This window comes from Gambusia affinis, linkage group LG22 (assembly GCF_019740435.1).
Source record: "Gambusia affinis linkage group LG22, SWU_Gaff_1.0, whole genome shotgun sequence".
In the NCBI taxonomy this organism is placed as follows: Eukaryota; Metazoa; Chordata; class Actinopteri; order Cyprinodontiformes; family Poeciliidae; genus Gambusia; species Gambusia affinis.
Genome location: NC_057889.1, coordinates 21,084,836 through 21,103,161, shown reverse-complemented (window position 1 = coordinate 21,103,161; position 18,326 = coordinate 21,084,836). Strand labels below are relative to the sequence as shown.

The 18,326-nt window shown below is 38.1% G+C and overlaps 1 protein-coding gene across 7 annotated transcripts in view; it reads right to left on the bottom strand.

Moving 5' to 3' along the window:
• The window catches only part of enah (ENAH actin regulator), a 119,951-nt gene that overhangs the window by 30,682 nt on the left and 70,943 nt on the right, over window positions 1-18,326 (bottom strand). For all 7 annotated transcript variants that reach the window (XM_044105617.1, XM_044105620.1, XM_044105621.1 and 4 more), the window contains exon 4: window positions 9,535-9,607. In XM_044105617.1, the coding sequence (XP_043961552.1) occupies window positions 9,535-9,607 (73 nt within the window). The remainder of the gene's footprint in view (window positions 1-9,534; window positions 9,608-18,326) is intronic.

Here is an 18,326-nt window from a genome sequence, read left to right as displayed (position 1 = left end):
TACTATACCAAAGGACCTTGGAAAACTATTTGAATATAATTATGTCCCCATACAAAAAAGAATTAAAGAAGATATCACAAGATGGAATCTTACTCCTTTTCTAAGTTTTAGCTCAAGAATTAACTCGATTAAGATGAACATACTGCCCAGATTGTTATATTTATTCCAAACTTTGCCAATTGAAATAAATCCAAAAGTTTTTCATGAATGGGACAAACTACTATCAAGATATATTTGGCAAGGTAAAAGACCTAGAATTGGATATAAGGTATTGCAACTGGAAAAGAAAATGGGAGGTTGGGGTTTGCCTTCCCTTAGAGATTATTATTTAGCAGCACAAGCAAGAACATTGATATACTGTTGCGACCCAACATATAATGCTCAATGGAAAACTATTGAAACAAAGGCGACACCCATTCCTGTGCAGGCAATTCTAGCTGATGCAAATCTACAGGGTTTCATAAATAATATAGATAACCAATGGATGAAAACAACCCTTAGAGCATGGAAGACTATTGTTAAAGAAAATGCACTTGAGAACGACTTGACAATCATAAAATGGATCGCATATGATTCAGACTTCACACCAAACAAACTGGATGCCAGATTTAAGGAATGGACAGCCAAGGGAATCACTGCTTTGCACAATAATGAACAACAACATCTTAAATGATTTCGAAACACTCAAAAGAAAATATTCTTTGGACAAACAGGACTTTTATCGATATTTGCAAATAAGGAATTTTGTTAACTTAAAAATTAAACCAATCACTGACAAGAAGATGAACTTAATGGAAATTTTATTAATGCCTATAAATCAAAAATTAAAGGAAAATTATCTCGCTTATTTATAAAAACCTTATAGACCTAAAAAACAATTCAACCCTACATATCAAAACAAGATGGGAGAGAGAGGGCAATTTGACAATAACAGAGGAGGAATGGACAATAATATGGAGATATCAATGGACATATAATAAATCACTACAATGGCAAGAATTTGGATGGAAAAATTTGGTAAGATTCTTTATCACACCTGCTCAGAAATGTCACTATGATGGAAATCCTCCTGCATGTTGGAGAAAATGTAGAAATCAAAATGCAAACCATTATCATGTCTTCTGGGACTGCCCAATTATAAAACATTACTGGAAAGAGATAAAAAGTGCTCTACAAGACATTTTTAAGCAAAACATTCCTTTGGAGTTCAAGCTTATGTATTTAGGTATAATTCCTCAAGACGCCATAAAAAGAAACAAATATCTGATGACTATTTTATTAACAGCAAGTAAGAAAAACATTACAAGAAAATGGTTATCACATGACAAACCAACATTAGACGACTGGATTAACATAACATTCAACATCTATGAAATGGAAAAAATAACAGCCTCTCTCAATCACAGGACTGAACAATTCGATCAGTGTTGGAAGATTTGGGTAGACTATGTAAGACCTAAAAGACCTGATTTCATTTTTAAAGACCAAACTTGTTAAACTTCCTCAGCAATCCACTCTCCTAGAATAGCCACGCTTTATAATTATTTTATATTATAATGTTTTGTTACTGTATTCCCCTTTTTTTTTTCTTTCTTCTTCCTTAGTTTTTTTTTTCTTTCACACTTTTTTTTTTCTTTATAATCACTTTAAAATCTTTCTCAGAGAAGTGTAGTTACATTTTTGATTTGACTGTTATAAGGCAATGGTCTATATGTTAATCTTATTTCAAATGTTGAAGTTAGTTTGGTGATGCCTATTGTCATGTAAATGATACTTTCTCGAGAATCAATAAAGATATAATAAAAAAAAAAGAAAGTGACCACAGCACAGCAGAAATGGAACGGTTGTGATTTTAAGAAGTTTGCTCAGGGAGAAAATATTTTTTTCTCATTTGTTCTTGTAGTATTGGCCAATTGCCAAAAAATGTGGGCTCGATATTAAATTTCATCTCTCTCTTTTACCAGTATTTATCTTATTTAAAGGGGCAGTATTATTACTTTCCAGGCACATAATACTGTACAATGTCGCTGTTGATACTGTACAATCAACTATGTTATCTTTGGTTGTCATAAATAATAATAACAAATAAATAAATCAAATATGACTTAAAAGAAATATGACTTTGTAATTTAACACCTTGAAATTGGGCCTCTGTCTATAAGAAACTCCTGCTCTTTCTGAAACTCCGCCTTCAGGAAGTTGCCTCAACATGGCTCCTCCATTAACTCTTTAACATGGTTTCTACCAGCGTTGCTCTGAGAACTAGCTCCTTTATTGAGCTCAGCAGATGCTCAGCTCCTCCAGGTGTTTGCTAATTGCTGCTGACTAGTCTGAAGGAGTTGAGTGGGGGATGGCTGCTCTGTGTGGCGGGCTGCTCTGCCTTTGACAGGAACTGTGTAGTCAAAGGCAGAGGTAAGTGCAACCAGGCGTTTTGTATACATGAATGGTTGCCATGGAGATTAAAGGATTTTTAAAGCTTGTTTGGAAGAATCCAGTCGACACTCCAGGAATGTTTTTTGATGAGGGAATAACAGTATTTTTAGCTTTATTTTTAAACTAAAAAAAGTGGATTTCACTGCCCCTTTAAAGCACTAATATTCAGTAAAAGCTTCCCGCTGCTGCTGGTATCCACAGCTGTGAGCAGGTTCCAGATCAGCATTCTGGAGTGAAGTCTTTAACCAAACCCAACAGATATAAATACCTCCAGTCATCTGCTGCTGGAACAGATACAGAGATACAGAGATATAGAGAGACTGCCATTTGTCTTCTGTTGCCTAATTTTCCCCCCCGAGGACTGTGATCAGTGAAAACTGGGAACTTCCCAAATCAATCCTAATTAGAGACGAGAGCAGAGTTCAGCTTCACCATCAAACTGCTCTGTTGTTGGTGGGATGATGAATCACTTTTAGCTGAGGCTATTTTGAACTCTTGACTGTTGGACAAGTTCTCCCTAAAAGGATAACAGGGCTGTGAAACGGAAATCCTGCTGGCATGAACGACGTTCAGGTTTTATTCAATGAAGCAGCAAGTTGCCCTCTCAAGTAGATGGATTGCAATTTAGGAATGCAACACACACACACACACAAAGCATTCCCTTCAGAAGGAGATCATGACATTCCAAAACAATGAGCACCTAAACTTTAAATAACTTGTTTAGAGGATTGAAGAGGTGTGTTTGTGGATGTAATGTGCAAGCCAGGTGTGTGTGACAGAGATTAGAGTCCTTAAAGGGAATGAGAGCTGTAAACCATCAGGAGGACACCAGGGAGTTTACAGAGCAGCTGATGTCATCTTCCCATCACCAACATTCTTGCTCAGAGACACCAGTCCTATGACATTCACATTCTTTGACAATATAAAATAAAGTCTTTTCGTATTCTCAACACCTTATGTCCAAAGTCAAGTCTTTATAGTAGCACCATTTCCACACTGCAAAAAGTACAAATCCTACAAACTATTTTTGGTCTGGTTTCTGGTGCACTTGGACAAAAATTTACTCTGAAGGAGGACTGTTGCAATAAACTGATTGATACCATTATGAATTAAAACAAGCTCTAGTATAAAATTTCCATTTTATTGTTTTTCTGTCATCTCTCTCTTTCCACCAAAAAGTAGATAAGAAATGTCTTCAGTTTGGTGGGGTTTTTTCCAACTAACCTTTTTTCAAGGACAAATTTCTTAACAGAAACTTCATGATTCATTTTATTTGTTGTTTCTGTTTTATTTTGGAGGGTTAAAATATCTTCCAGAGTTAAATATTCAGTAGAATTTAATTCATGATCTTTGAGAATGTGTTCTTCCATCATTATGCCATTTCCATTATTTTACTTGGAAATGGTCTCAAAACAATATTGTTTGTCGCAGCAACTTTTGGGGCAATTTATCATGCAGCAAAATTTGACCTATTTAGAAGTAACTTTTCAGGTTGTTTAAGTCAATAAATCCATAACATCACTGATGGCAAGATATTTTCTCATGCTTTAAGTGGAGCCAGTACTTTTTCATCAATATTAAAGAATTGTTGACTTAATAAAAGCTCCTATATCTTTCTGAAAAGTTACTTGTAAGTTTGTTTCGTCTCATTTCAAATGTACTCAGGTATTTGCACTAAAAGCCAGACCAAAAATGCTTGGTGAGATTTGTAGTTTTTGCAGTGCAGTAAAAGAGGCCACATTAAATCTCGCCCTCCTCCAATGTCTACACAGTTCTGTCTCCTGGTGACCGAACCCAGAGCAGCTCTCTCTTCCTTCTTTGACTCGCCGCCTCAGAGAAGCGTTGCAAGATTCAAAGCTGTAAAAACGCCTCCTGCACCATCCAGCTGGCGTCGCGCTCGCCTCCTGATAAGAGTTACCAGGGAAACCGTTGCTAAGGGAGTGTGGGTGGCGACATGGCCTGAATCCCCAACAAGCACACAGACGTGCATGAACTTGCTCGTTTCTTGACTTTTCACGTTTGTAAAGAGTTAACGAGTCTGAGGCAGTCGGAATGAAAGATGATCGTTGGGAAGCGCCGCCGACATCCTGAAGCCTGAAGCTTACAGTCTGAGGGAAGAAAGAGAGCTGCATGACAGCAAAGCATCTGCAGGCAATTCCAACAAAGATCAAAGGGCTTGTAAAGGCACTTAACACAGTTTAGATCCTGCTGAACACAGACAGGTAAGAAATATAACGGCTGGTCACTAAATCCAACACAATCCTTTAATTCACTTTAGAGCCTTTAATTTATAAATATAAAGACCCAGTTATCACAGTTGGTTCCAAATTCAATTGATTTTGTTTGGGATGAACGACACATCGGCTCAGACATCGGTGTTGACCAATATTAATCATTTCTCAACGTCTCGGTATTGTCCAAAAAAATTAAAACTTGTTCAATAGTAACAACCAATATTTAGTTTGATCTTGTTGCCATATTTATGTCAGAGTCATGTTAGCTGTGTTAGCATGCCTATAACATAAATTATGAGATGTCACAATTAATGTATGCTGCATTTGAAGGATAATAAGTTAGTTAATAAATATAGTTTGGCCTTCATGCATAATATTTCAGCTACATTTTGAGCAGCACGACAAAGATAAATGTCAGGGAATTTTTCCATCGAGACTCATTTCCGTTTCCATTTTCAGATCATTATGTTCAAATATTTTCAGAAGAAGAGCGATGGACCAAAAAAGATCTTTAAGTAATCTTAGCTGGAGATGCTCAATGTTCTTTATTGTGATGCAGCTACCTCAAGTTATGAATATAGAAATAATGGTCATCTGTACTGCAATGTACAGTACAGACCAAAAGTTTGGACACACCTTCTAATTGAATTAAATTAGAAGGCGTGTCCAAACTTTTGGTCTGTGCTGTAGATGACTACTTAAATGTAATATGTAAATATTTATAATGTTTCTTGTATACTAGTGATTGAAAGTAATCTAACACTTACCCATTATTATGAAGTTCAGTATCAATGGTCCGCTGAGTTCCCTTATAAGAGAGCTCTTTTTAGAAACCCAGAAAGATAAAACTATGTCAAACTATGGCATTATAGCAGAGTAGTCATTTCAGTTGTACAGTGTGAATAGTGAATAAATGTTTTTCCAAGAACATTCAGTTTGAAATGGTCACAATACAAACCATTTGGTTCCACAGCGGTGTCGTGTAACGCAGCTCTGCCAGTGGAAACACTGGAATTGGCAGATAAGGGCTTTATAAAAACAACCCAGTCGAGATCAAAAATTGGCCACAAAATTCTGATCGGTGCATCTTCAGCTTTGCCTCGTTTCCCCACAACCTAAAAACTGAGCGTAGTCTTCAGGGTCTGGCTGAATCTCCAGCTGGACTCACCAGCTCGCCTGACTGGCTCCAAGTACCAGAAATTGTTATTTGAATGGAGAACAGCCCAGACTGACCATATGGACCTACTCTAGTGAAAATCCAGTCCAAATGCGCGGCATCAAAACACAAACATGTTCCATGTGTTGTGTCCCCCTAACTAAAGACACAGAGGCTGCATAAAACAAACTAAAATAAACATTTTGGTTCCGAGGCTCATCACCATACATGGTTCCAGAAAATTTAACATCCAACATGTTTGTGAAGTCCAATGTCTTTTTTTAGGGATTCAAAACGCAGCTGATGGGTGAAATCTACCTGTGCAAATTTCATTTTTCCATGAACACTTTTCAGTGCAACACATTTCTTCAGCGCCTCCCAGCATGTCCTGCTCCCACGCAACACAAAGCTATCTATACCGCAGCCTATTATTTCCAGCTCATGCCTTTTTAATCTGAGAGTAGCACCCTCCTTTTCTGAACAGGTGGTTTATCAACGCTCTCACCCCATCAGAGCGTCCGCTCATCCATGCATTCTCGTCGTCATTAATGTTTCAACCCTCCCCCTGAGGAAGCGGGGCCCGCTTCTTCGTCCGTCTGTGTTCCCACTAAAACAGGGATTACATGAGAAAGTGAGAGGAAAGCGGATGCATGCGGGGGTGGAGGACAGAGCAGCGTGAAAGAAAAAGGAGCAGTACATATCCTCTTGTCAGATGACCCTGTGGAAAATCCCCTTTTCTTGTATTTTCAGAAAACAAACTCACAGGAGAGAAGCCAAAGCAATGGAATGAGGCAGTGTGGTCATGGAGGAATGTGACAAATCACACAGTGGTTAGCTGATTACCCTGACCTAAGCAGGAGGAGAGGAGACAGCAGAGGGCTTCTTTTGTTTTGGCTCATTTTGGTTCTCACATATTTCGAAGAGATTGCACAAATCGTGACATCCTACAAACCTAGACCTAAGAAAGATCCCAATCAGTCTCACTTTTTAAGTCAATAATTGGTCATTTTTACTGAGCAATTCTAGACTTCTGCAAAGTAGAGGCAGGGAGAAAACCTGGGAATGGTTATTACCTGCATTTCCATTAACCATAACACTGGGCAAATAGGCAAATTAATTTTTGTAATTTCTAATAGAAATATGCCAATACCTTAAAATTCTTGTGCTGTTTATTAGGCATTCATTTCTCAAAGGATGGGTAAGAAAACAAACATTATTAAGGGACACCAGACATTAACCTCTAGAGTACATCAGATTGGTAAAAATTTACCAATCAGGCAAGAATTATTAAGATAATAAGATAAGATCAATGCTAAGAGACTAAATGAACCTGCAGCAACTTTTATAGCCAAGTATCAAAGACAGTCATACTTGGGCTGATGTAATAAAAACCCACTGTATCACTGTATTAATGAAAATATCTGAAACAAAAATGCATAAGATCCTTTAATTGCTTTTAAATCTAAAAATGGCAGTTATTGCATTGCTGCTGTTATAATATTATCGATTAATATAGATAGAATACTGCTGTATATAACATTTATTGTTTTACAAAACATGGTTGAGTGTTAGCCAGTTACTTTACTCAAATCAATGCATAATAAGCACATATTAATCATTTCAAGATTTATCATTTAAAAAAAAAAGAACTCAAGAATCAAATACTTCAGTCATATGTAGCAGATCAAGTCAAAGTCAATATCAATTACAACCACAGGCTGTTTTAAAGGAAACTCAAATTACTGCAAAACACGGAGTAGATGTCCTGTGATTAGAAGCATTTCAATAAATATGCTTATTGTGCATTATATTAGTTTGGCTCTTAGTGTATAAAAATGAAAGCTAATATTAGCTAGTGAGCTAGCCTTCACTAACTGAGCAGACAGAGGAGCAGTAAAGTTTGGTGTTCCTTAGTCTATGTAGCAAAATCAGAAGCAACAATTGTTGATTTCTTGTTTTAAACTATATCCATAATGTTTATTTCAATTTTATTTGATCATTTTTGGTTAAAAAAATGAGGTTATCATTCAATAAGGTTCTCCTGCTGGCCATTTACTAGATACATGGAAGAAAAGTCAAAAATGTCAACCTATTATAATGTCCAGCAGATGGCATGTAGAGTCAGAGGTAAAATCTAAATGGGATATTCTGTGTTCTGATGCCGTTTACCCAGGTGGGCTTAAGCTCCAGCAAAAACGTTATGATTAAATAATGAAACTACAAATCCTTAAAAAAAACATTTCTATCTTAGTGCATTGACATTAATAATCTTGGCAGTTTTTTCATTCTTTCTGAGATAAAAATCCATGCCTCCAAGAGGATCAATAGTTAATCATCATTTTATGAAACTTTAGAAAATGAACGCGGCCCAGTTTTTCTTACACAAACCGTCTTTCATCACATTCTAACAATGATTTACACATCCTTCTCTTGCTCCCCCCATCCTGTTGATGCTGGCTTCTGAATCAGCAGATGACCTCAGCAACTGATCCACTGTCTGCCTGTCAGTGATCTGGGCTAAAAATGGAGTAAAAATGGAGCTGAGAGAGACGGAGAGGAGAGGTAGGAGAGGTAGGTAGGGATAATGTAAGGTAGACTGAGAGAGGACTAGAAGCCAGCAAGGAAGAAAAATGGATTGCTCATTAAAGTCGAGGCAGATCCAAGTTCCCCCCAAATAAAATTAGAAATACCACTGACTCAAAGCTGAAAAATGCCTTTCTGGCCGTGTGTGCGTGTCTGTGTGTGTGGGAGCTAGGATATCTGAGGAGTGATGTCAACAACGTGCAGCATTTCAGAATGATCTAACCTGAAGATTACACAAGACCTTGATCGACCACATGTCCACTTCAGCAACACATTTATACTGTACATACACACATAAACCCACTGGAGCAGAGCAGGAAGTGAGAGTTTGGTGGCAAACTTTTAGACCATCCACTACTGTTACCGCTGCTGGCTGTTCCTACTGATTTGGTCCTGGATTCCTCTGCTGCATTTACAGCAAACTGACAAATTCAATTCTCATTATCTCCATTTCCATTACAGATGTGTGGAAATCCTTGTCAATATTAACCTACTGTTTAAAAATAAAATAAAATAAAAATAAACAACATCGCAATTGCAGTGTTTCCAGTAAATGAGAGATTAAAATTATACGTGAATAAGCTTGTTCACGTGACAAGTCATTAAAAGCGGCGGATGTAAAAGGTTACATTAGCAATTCATAATAGAGCCATGATGCCAGCGCACATCATCCATCAGCCAATCAGAGGAGACGTCAGCGGCTAATTCAGGATCAACAAACCCCGCCTACAGGGGAGAGGCTGCACTTTGGGGACATTTTAATGCCCTCTTCTGTACAGAAGCGGTATGGGAGCACCATTGGAGCTCTGGTGGAACCAGCTGCACATTATCCGATTTTTTTTTTTTTCAGTAACGTGAAAAGTAAAATCAGATTTTCCATCCTGTCTACTGTTTCCTCCCTTGATGTACTCGTAATAGTCGCTCCTCTCTGCCATGACGGCTGTATTTATTATGCTGTTGTAAATCACACATGACAAATCACCATGACGTACGCCGCAGCGGGAGCAGTTCAGGAGCTCGGTTTAGTGTGTCTTGTGGAAAACAAACATCCAAAAACCACGTGACCATATGTAGACAGTTTGACTTGCTTGCCATGATGGTGAAGGCCTGTTGAATCAAGAATCCTACCTTCTCTGCAGGTCCAGCTCTTCTTGTGAGGGGCCATTCTGAACCTGTGGCCCCTGCCTGGGCAGCGTGGGGCCTGGGGGAAGATGGAGCACAAAGACGACAGTTATTATCAAATCAAAATGTTGATGTGCCATCAAACATGTCAAGACATGATGGATCCAAATATCGCCGACTCCAGCAACACATCTGAGTACGAGAAAACAATTTCGCGTTTCGGAAAAATGGATACATAGCTGGTAACCATGGAAACAAGGTTGATCAAAGTATCTGTTATCCAGATTCTGCGAATGTCCTCTGGTCATCTAGATGTTAAATTGTCAGAGAAACCAACACAAACAGTCAAGTTTGTTGATTGGTTAACAGCAGCAACAGAAACCCAATCAGAAGTCCTGAATTCTGAATGTCTGTTAGTGTTGATGCTGCTGCAACGCCCTCATGGTTTAAACATCCACCATACATCTGTGTGGGCCATATAATCTGATTCCTTCTGCTCCACATACATGTTTGGTCTGCCATGCTACAGCTTTTACCTCCTCCTCAATTACATTTATAGAGATTGAAAGCTTCTTTCTCTTTCCAGTAAAGGTCCGTTTATATGGCATCATTCTTCGCTGCAGACTGTTGGAGGATGCAGCGCTTTGCAGCATTATTCACACTGCTTTAACTTCCTGCCATTTTATTACCAAACAACCACAAACGTTTGTGTGTGTGTGTGTGTTTTTTATTGAGACTTGTATAATAGACCAACAAAAACTAGTGAAAAAGTGTAGAATAATAATAAATGGTTTACATTTTTAAAATAAAAATCTTAAAAGTGCTGTGCTTGTATTGACCTCATGCTGCACTGTCAGCAATGTCAAGATGCTTCTCACACGGTAGCAAAAGATTCTCCTTAAAGTTTGGATTAAAACATTGGGATGTCCTGAGAATATTTCACACTCCAAGGGATTTGCTTACGTAAATTTACTGTTTTTTACTCTTTCTTCTTCTTCCCCTTGGAACCTTGGTTCTGAGCTGTTATTTGGTTGTTTTCTGAGTTGTTTTATAGAATCCTAAAAGTCAACTTAAAAAGACCCCCAAAAATTTGCAACATGCTGCATTAGGGAGTCTAAACTTTGAGCTGTGGTATATTTATATATATATATTTTTTTATATTTGTTGAAACTGTCACTATGTTATGACAGATAATCTGAAAAAATAAACAAAAAAGAGCTCCTCTGTCTTCTCTGAGTGCTATGATGCTATGAGGAGAGGGTTGATGCTGCTCAACCCTCTCCTCCACCCCACCTTTTTCTCTGCTACTTTGCAGCTAGCAGAGTATGTTGTGAATGCTGAAGCTAGTTAGCATGGCCACCGATGTTGGCAGAAAAACAGTAAGTTGTTTCTTCCCCATCAGCACATCGTGCAGCAAGTACATTAGGTTGATTGACAGCGAGAAGACCCTCCTCCTGGCTCTGATTGGTTGTTTTTGTTCGGAGGTGGTACATTTCTTCAGATGGGAGGAGAAAAGATAATTTGTGATCTTCTCACAAATTATCTGTCACGACATTCTAACAGTTTGAACAAATATGGGGGGAAAAAAAGTTTTTATAAAAGTTACAAACCTCAACTTAAAAAAAAAAAAAAGAAAAGACCCTGACACAAATTTTATTTTAATATTTGACACAAAATGTTTACATATTGTGTGCATGTTTAATCTGAAAGAATCCACTTTTCAAACTCTTCAGTAATGACCTGCCTCTCCTTTTGAAAATATGACAGATGAATATGTAGTTCAGAAGCACCTTTGGGTACTTTTTTCTAAGCAGACAAAACAGACCACAGTACATACATACATACATTGATGTCAACCAAAAGGAGAGTCTGATTTTGATTAAAGGCAATAAATATTGATGTTTAAGGCACTCAGATGTACTAAAATGCTGTGTTTATATTTATGAACAAAGAACAAAGCGTCACACTGCTAACACGGTCATCATTGGCATTTTTCTGGAAGAAAACAATCAGTGACCTCGATATCACTGTCTCATTAACACCAGTTCATGAGCAAACATTCAGTTAGACCTGAGCAGAGGCAGATGGACCAACGAGTTATTCTGTTTTACATGTACGCAGTGTGAAGTCTGACTTAATCACAGATGAGTGTGTGGGAGTGTGTTAGGTGTTTTACCTAGAAGCCTTCTTTAAACCCAACCAGAAGAGCTAACCGTCTAACATCAACACCACCAGTCTAACAGTTGGTTTTATTCTCTGTTACTACAGATTGAGGGTCCAACAACAGGAGCAACAGCGGGTTCCAACCAGCATCTGGACCGAGCCGAGCAGGAAGCCCGTCGCGCTGAGCCAAGTGTCGATTGCGTGTAGTAATCAAGAGACAGAAAGACTAAACGGTCAGGATCTGGGCTGCAGCCAGGCCCATAACTGCTTCTGCATATCAACACAGTGGCCCCACTTAACACTGTCACAGGCATTATCGCCCACTGCTAAAAACCAGACAAGGCAAGGGGATATTTTACTGTGCCGCTCCAAACATTCAAGATGGGATATTTGGTGTTGGAGACTGCGATTTACTACAATTTAAAGACAACAATGATTTAAAGATGAACTACAAGAGGAGTTAAACAAGTCAGAGTCCATTATTACAAGTCTTCTTCCAAGCTACCTAACTAGATATGGATTGAGATTAAAGCTGCAACAGATGATTATTCTACTTGGCAATTATTCTGATGTCAAGAAAACGGGAGAACAACGTTCTGCAGATACTTCATTTAACCACTTAAGACTTTTTATATAATAAGGATTTTAAGGTAAAATGCAATAAAAGCATTCCTTCAGTGAATGTTTGATAATTTGTAGCAAAGGATTCATCTGCAGCTAACTAACTAACTAACTAACTAACTAAATAAATAAATAAATAGAAAAGCTCAGCCCTCAAAAGTTTTTTTCATTATAAATGCAAAACACAGATTTTCTGAACGGTTTTACTTTAATTACTCAAATTCTTCATTGTTCAGAAAATGTTTTTTTGAGTCTGGTTGTAGCACGCTGACCTAAGTGTCACAAAAATTCTATTTTAATCTAATATAAACATCTGAGGAGTAATTTCACGCAACAGATGAAAGAGTCGTATGCAGTCTGTGTATACCTGACAACTAGAATATAACATAATGCAGTTTTCCAAACTGCATTATGGGGATGTGTATGACACACTGATATTACAATGAGAATATAAACGCCAGAAATTGTGTGTGATTGCATACACTGATGCAATGAAATAAATAATAAAGTGATTTTTCAGTAATGCAGGTAGAAAAAGCAGAAAACCTGAATCTATAGATAAGTGCTGCACGTCAAAATCCAACTATGTACTTTGTCATGATTAAGATTAAAAAGAAAATCAAATATTACAATATGTCTATGGATGACAACTTTTAAATGCCAAGACACTGGATAAAATTAAAGATCATCAAGCTAATCCTGTCACAGTAAAGCGTGTGCAGCAACTGCAGCCTGTAGATAAAATACCAGCTTCCTTTCACTCTTCATTAAAACTGGAACTAAGTCTTGAGCAGGACTCTAAACCAACACTTAATGTACTGGTTTAACTGGTGTACATGACATTTTCTGTTAGGTGCACTAGCACAAATGTTATGCTCGGTTCACATGGCAAGATTCTGATGCTGATTTTTTAACTGATCTTTCCTTTCTGAAAATCTTAGGGACGCCCAGATTATCTAAAGATAATCTTATGAGATTTTATTGTCTATTAAACAATTTCTTTTATTTAAAGTCGATTCGGAAGTCTTTAGTTGGAGACTTATTTAATTTACCTTTGGGATTAATAAAGTATTTTTGAATTTGAAACTCAAGTTGCAATCTCTAAGTAACACACCTTGCTTTCAGTTCTCCTCCACTACCCATCAACAATCATCTCACTGTTACCCTCCTGATTGTTCCCTTTTACATGCTGACCCCAAATAACAGAATCAAGCCGAGGCCACAGGCAGTCAATATCTGCATCTAATATCAGACATGGTCTCTGGTTTCCATCTTCCCTGCCTTTGTGTATAATTCTGTTACTGTCTGGCCTTGTAAACCCTGTGTGCTAATGACAGAGCCCAGACAGAAGCCCAACAGAGCAAAGCAACAAGGAGGGAAAAACTGCAATCAATACAGAAACTGGAATGTTCGCCTCTCTCTAGGCCTGGATGATGTGGCTGGAGATTACATCATGATTAATCTTTCATGTCAGTCGATATTATTAATCAGTTTTCAGACATTGCTTTTAATGTTGCTGCCAAACGGATGACGTGACCTTTCTTGTTTAATTCACAATTTTCACTCCATGCTGGGTTTTTTATTTTTAAGCAGTTATGAAGCACAGAGATGAAACCTGAAACTGCTGCAGGTTGTTGCTATGTAACCAATGAGTGAGTGAGTTAGTTGATCGCGCCAACCTTGCTTAGCTGGCTGCTCAAATCTTTCTTCTGCCTACATTCCCCAGAATTCTGTGTGGTTCTGGATCAGAGTTCAGGGAATATTCTATATTGTCACATCTCTAAAATAACTGACCAAGACATTTTGGCAAAAAACCACTTTTGGCAAAACATGACATCTTTCTGTTGATACATTCAATATTGAATATTTTACTGACACTGATATATTGCCAAGGCCTACCTCTCCCAAATGTTTTTGATATATTTTTTGTGTTATACCATTTTCATGAAAATTTTTTTTTCCCTTGGATCTGAAGAGAAGCATTTACTCAGAACAGTGGAACTTAGGCTTGACCCGTTTTCAAAAAAGACCAACACAAACGCAGGAAAATGAAAATCTGAAAAGATTTTGCCAGATATTCAGAGAGATCTATAAACCTAGTTCGCGTTGATAAAAACAATACCAATGAGTTTTTCTTCATAGACCTATGAGAAAGAGTCGATACGGTAACAATACATAGCCAATCATAAGAGTTGCAGCCTCAACTTAACTTCCCATGGATGAACAACGTTCCCCTTCCCTTTGGACCTACATGGAGCCAGTGTGAGTGAGGGCCTCCTCTGGCAGCAGACGTAGCGCCACAGTCCAAGTGAGGCCCTGTCGGACCCGTTTCCAGGCCTGAGAGCCACCACAGCTCCACCGCCGGCTGACCCCGGGTGCTGCTGAGACGTCACATACAGAACCATGGCTCAGGCTATCCAGAGATGGCTCCTTAAGCTTCCTGAATGCAGTTCAGTTGAAGCTTGGGAACAACAGCAAGGATTGTTTACAGTTCCAAAAGTAGAAAAAAAAAAAAAAACAGCAAAAAACCCAAAAAATCTTTTTTACTAAATCTTGGTTAGTATTCTGCTGGAGCAGCTGGAAAATCTCATCATCCTGTGTAAATCTGATGCTTTGATATTCTGCCGGCTCTCCTTCAGAGATGATGCTGAACTGCCGGGCGTGGCTCGCTCTGTGCTAGTTCTCCCAGAGAATATGACTGATGGAAACAAAGGAAGAGGAGAGGGAGGGATGAAGAGTGGGAGGGAAGGATAAACATAGAAAACAGAACAGGAGAGAAAGAGAGACAGGCATGAAAGGAGGATGAGAAGGAAAGACAGAAGAGAAGCCAACTGATGGAATTTTTAAAAAAAAGCTTAGATTGACTAAAATAACATCAGAAAGAGCCATTTACAGTAAGTGGCAGGTTGCCTTACAGCAGGGCTTGTTCGGCCTGTTTATGCTTCCTGAATCCAATTTATTATTCATACGCTGCACACAGAGAGGAGCGTGCTGCTAGCATGCTGCTACCCTCGGCTTCATTCACATCCTCGATTATATCTTTACTGTGATTGGATTTTTACTTAACGCAAAAGTTAGGGTGAAGTTCCATTTAGATTAACAACTAACGACTATTTTAGACACAGAAAAACCAAATCTAGTGTAAATGTGATTTGGGTTTTATTTCCTCTAGACTTGAGGAACTAGTTAAGAGTCTTGGATCAGCAGATGTCTTCCATATTTCCAACTTGTCATTAATGAATTTCGCTGTGGAATCCAAGTGTTTTCCAAGTGCTGAACGTTAACTTTCCAACCTCAGCATATTTTCAATTTGATCATTCTAAATTATCAATGGGCTTTGATCTAAAACATTCAATTGCAGCTCTAGCTGTATGTTAAATGTGACAAGAGAAAGTTCTTCCACGTTTGTTGAGTCATTTTTATGTTGTGCATGAAGATACTGAATGCCTGTGTAGTGAAGCTCACCTTTCGACAACTCTGAACTGAAAAATGCTTTTCTTTGCAAAACCAACCTAAAATGAGTACAGCCTAATTAGCTTAAAATAGGGATGCACCGATCCACTTTTTTCATTTATAATACAAATACAGAAATCTGTTATTCTGTTCCTTCCTCCATGGCCATATCAGTCAAACTTTTAGGCACGTCAAGGCGTCAGACATGGTAAATGTAAATAATATATGAAGTCCAGCTAGACTTTTAGAGCATATTTTATCCACAGAGATACAGCGTCACAGGAATCTCCACTTTTAGCATGCATGGTTCCACCAGGGAGTGCAGCCAGTAAGTCGACACACAGACCTGAATGGCAACTGCAGACAGACTCCACTAGAAACATCTCCAAGAGATTCCAGCTGTCAGCCTGACGTGGTGACAGAGGTTGATTTCAGCAGGCTGCTATAAGCTGAAGTAGCAGGATTCCAGGGAGGCTTTACAGACAGAGCCATGGAGCGTTATATAGTTCATGATGTCATCCTGTAAGGTCTGTTGTCAGGTTAAAATTCACTTGATTCTGAGTGCGTCTGTGAAAGCAAAATGAAACTTTAAATATCAACTCGCCATCTGATTTATAAGGAATATCTTACTGCTGCTGGGTAGAAACCTTTTGTCTTTAAGCAGGAAGAGAAACACTTGTATAATATTTAAGCCCAATTCCAACCCTGCTTTTCACATCAGAAATGCACTGATTCAATATTAATATCTATATTAGTCCAATATTGAAAAGAATTCTAGATCGGGTATTGGCAACAATGTGCCAGATCCATAAGGGCAGATCTATTCAGTCTAATTCTATGTTTTGTTACATGAACAATAGCATGGTTTATTTTATTTTTTTTACATTACATTTAGAATTCTTAATTGCACTTCCTGAACCCTTTGATAGACGGTTTGTTGCAGTTTATTTTTTACATGTTTGACAAAAATAGTCAACTTATTGCTTAGGTCAGTTTCTTTATCATTTATTTTCCATTGGCTGTTATTCTCCTAATTGCACTGACTGAACAAATTAAGGTTGTGTTTACATGTTTAACCAAGATGGTGAAGCTGTTGGTGTGGGGAAGTGTGCTGTGGTGGTACAGTCATTAAATAAATTTGTAATTCAGTATACTTATATCTGTGGTCCAGAAAAGAAACGCTTCAAGTGAATTCAGCTGTTTTTCTGGCTCAGTAGGTAGAGAAGTCATCTTGTAAGCAGAAGGTTTGCTTCCAGCATCTCTTTTCATAGGTTGATGTGCCCCTGGGCAAGGCACCTAACCCCATGTTGTCTGCATATCGGTGTATAAATGTGTGAGATGTTTGAGAGTGTAAATGGGTGAATGTGGCTCTAGTGTAAAGCGCTTTCAGTGTTTTCAATGTTTTCCACTTATCTTGGCCAAAATAAGTGGAAAAGTGCTATTTGAGTTCACTCCATTTTACAATTTTTCACTTGCATCATACACATTGTCAGAATCTGTGTTGCAAGTGAAGGAATTTCATCTTTTTTTTGCAACAAAAACAGAACAAAATTAAAAATACCAGAACTGTGTAAAGACCAGGTCTCACCCTAATGTGTAGTATTAAAATTCAAACAAGTATTGATGTTCCAGTGTTAAACATTTGCATCAATTGAGATTTTATAGCCATGATTAGAAATGGGCACAAGCAGTTCTCAATGTCAGACTTAGACAGGAGCATAGCACATGTTCTTTTCAGTAAAACAGAAAGCAAGCTGACCACACACACCCAGTCTAAGTTAGTGCCAACCAGTTATTTGTTTTTAAAGAGATTTAACCCATCAAGCAAATACCTTGATACTTCCAGACATCAGAAGGTCTGATACATATGGCTAAGAGAAACATGTCACAGGTGATCTACAGAGATTCATTTTAATGAGTTACTAACCACAAAGTCTTCAAAGAATCTGTCTGTCAGAGAGCTCTCTCCTGGCAGCGAGCGCCTGGCTAATGCGTCTACAGCTTCTTCAGCTGATGCTGGACTTTTATAAAGCACTGGGAAATGGTTCCTGAATGTCCATCAAAAACCATTATATCAGATGGTCAAGGTAAATGGGATGTCTGGCAACAGAACTAATCAATCTTTGCCATTTTAGTCCACACCCATTATCCTTGGTAACCTTGTTCAGGACCTCAGATTTTGTATTGAGGGCAAAATGTTGAGAAAAAAGAAAAGAAAAAAGAAAACAATCAAAAAGTCAATAACAAAATGAATGTCCATAACTACCTGATGCTCCTTATATAAAGTCATGGTAAACAAAAATTGCTGAGGGTTCGGTTTGAACTTTTATTTTTTGTGAATCGTTCACCAACATTAATTTAGGGTTTAAAACAATCATAATATCTACAGGGTGGCTGTAGAGCTATACCTCTAACCCGATCCACAGCTTTATATATCCATCGTCACCCTGAGGATGATGGATCGTTTGACTCCTTTGCTGTAACATGTGGGGGGGATTTGGCTAAAGCTGATGATCCTGAAGCCAGAGTCAGATTTAGGCCGTCATATGACAGAGTGATAT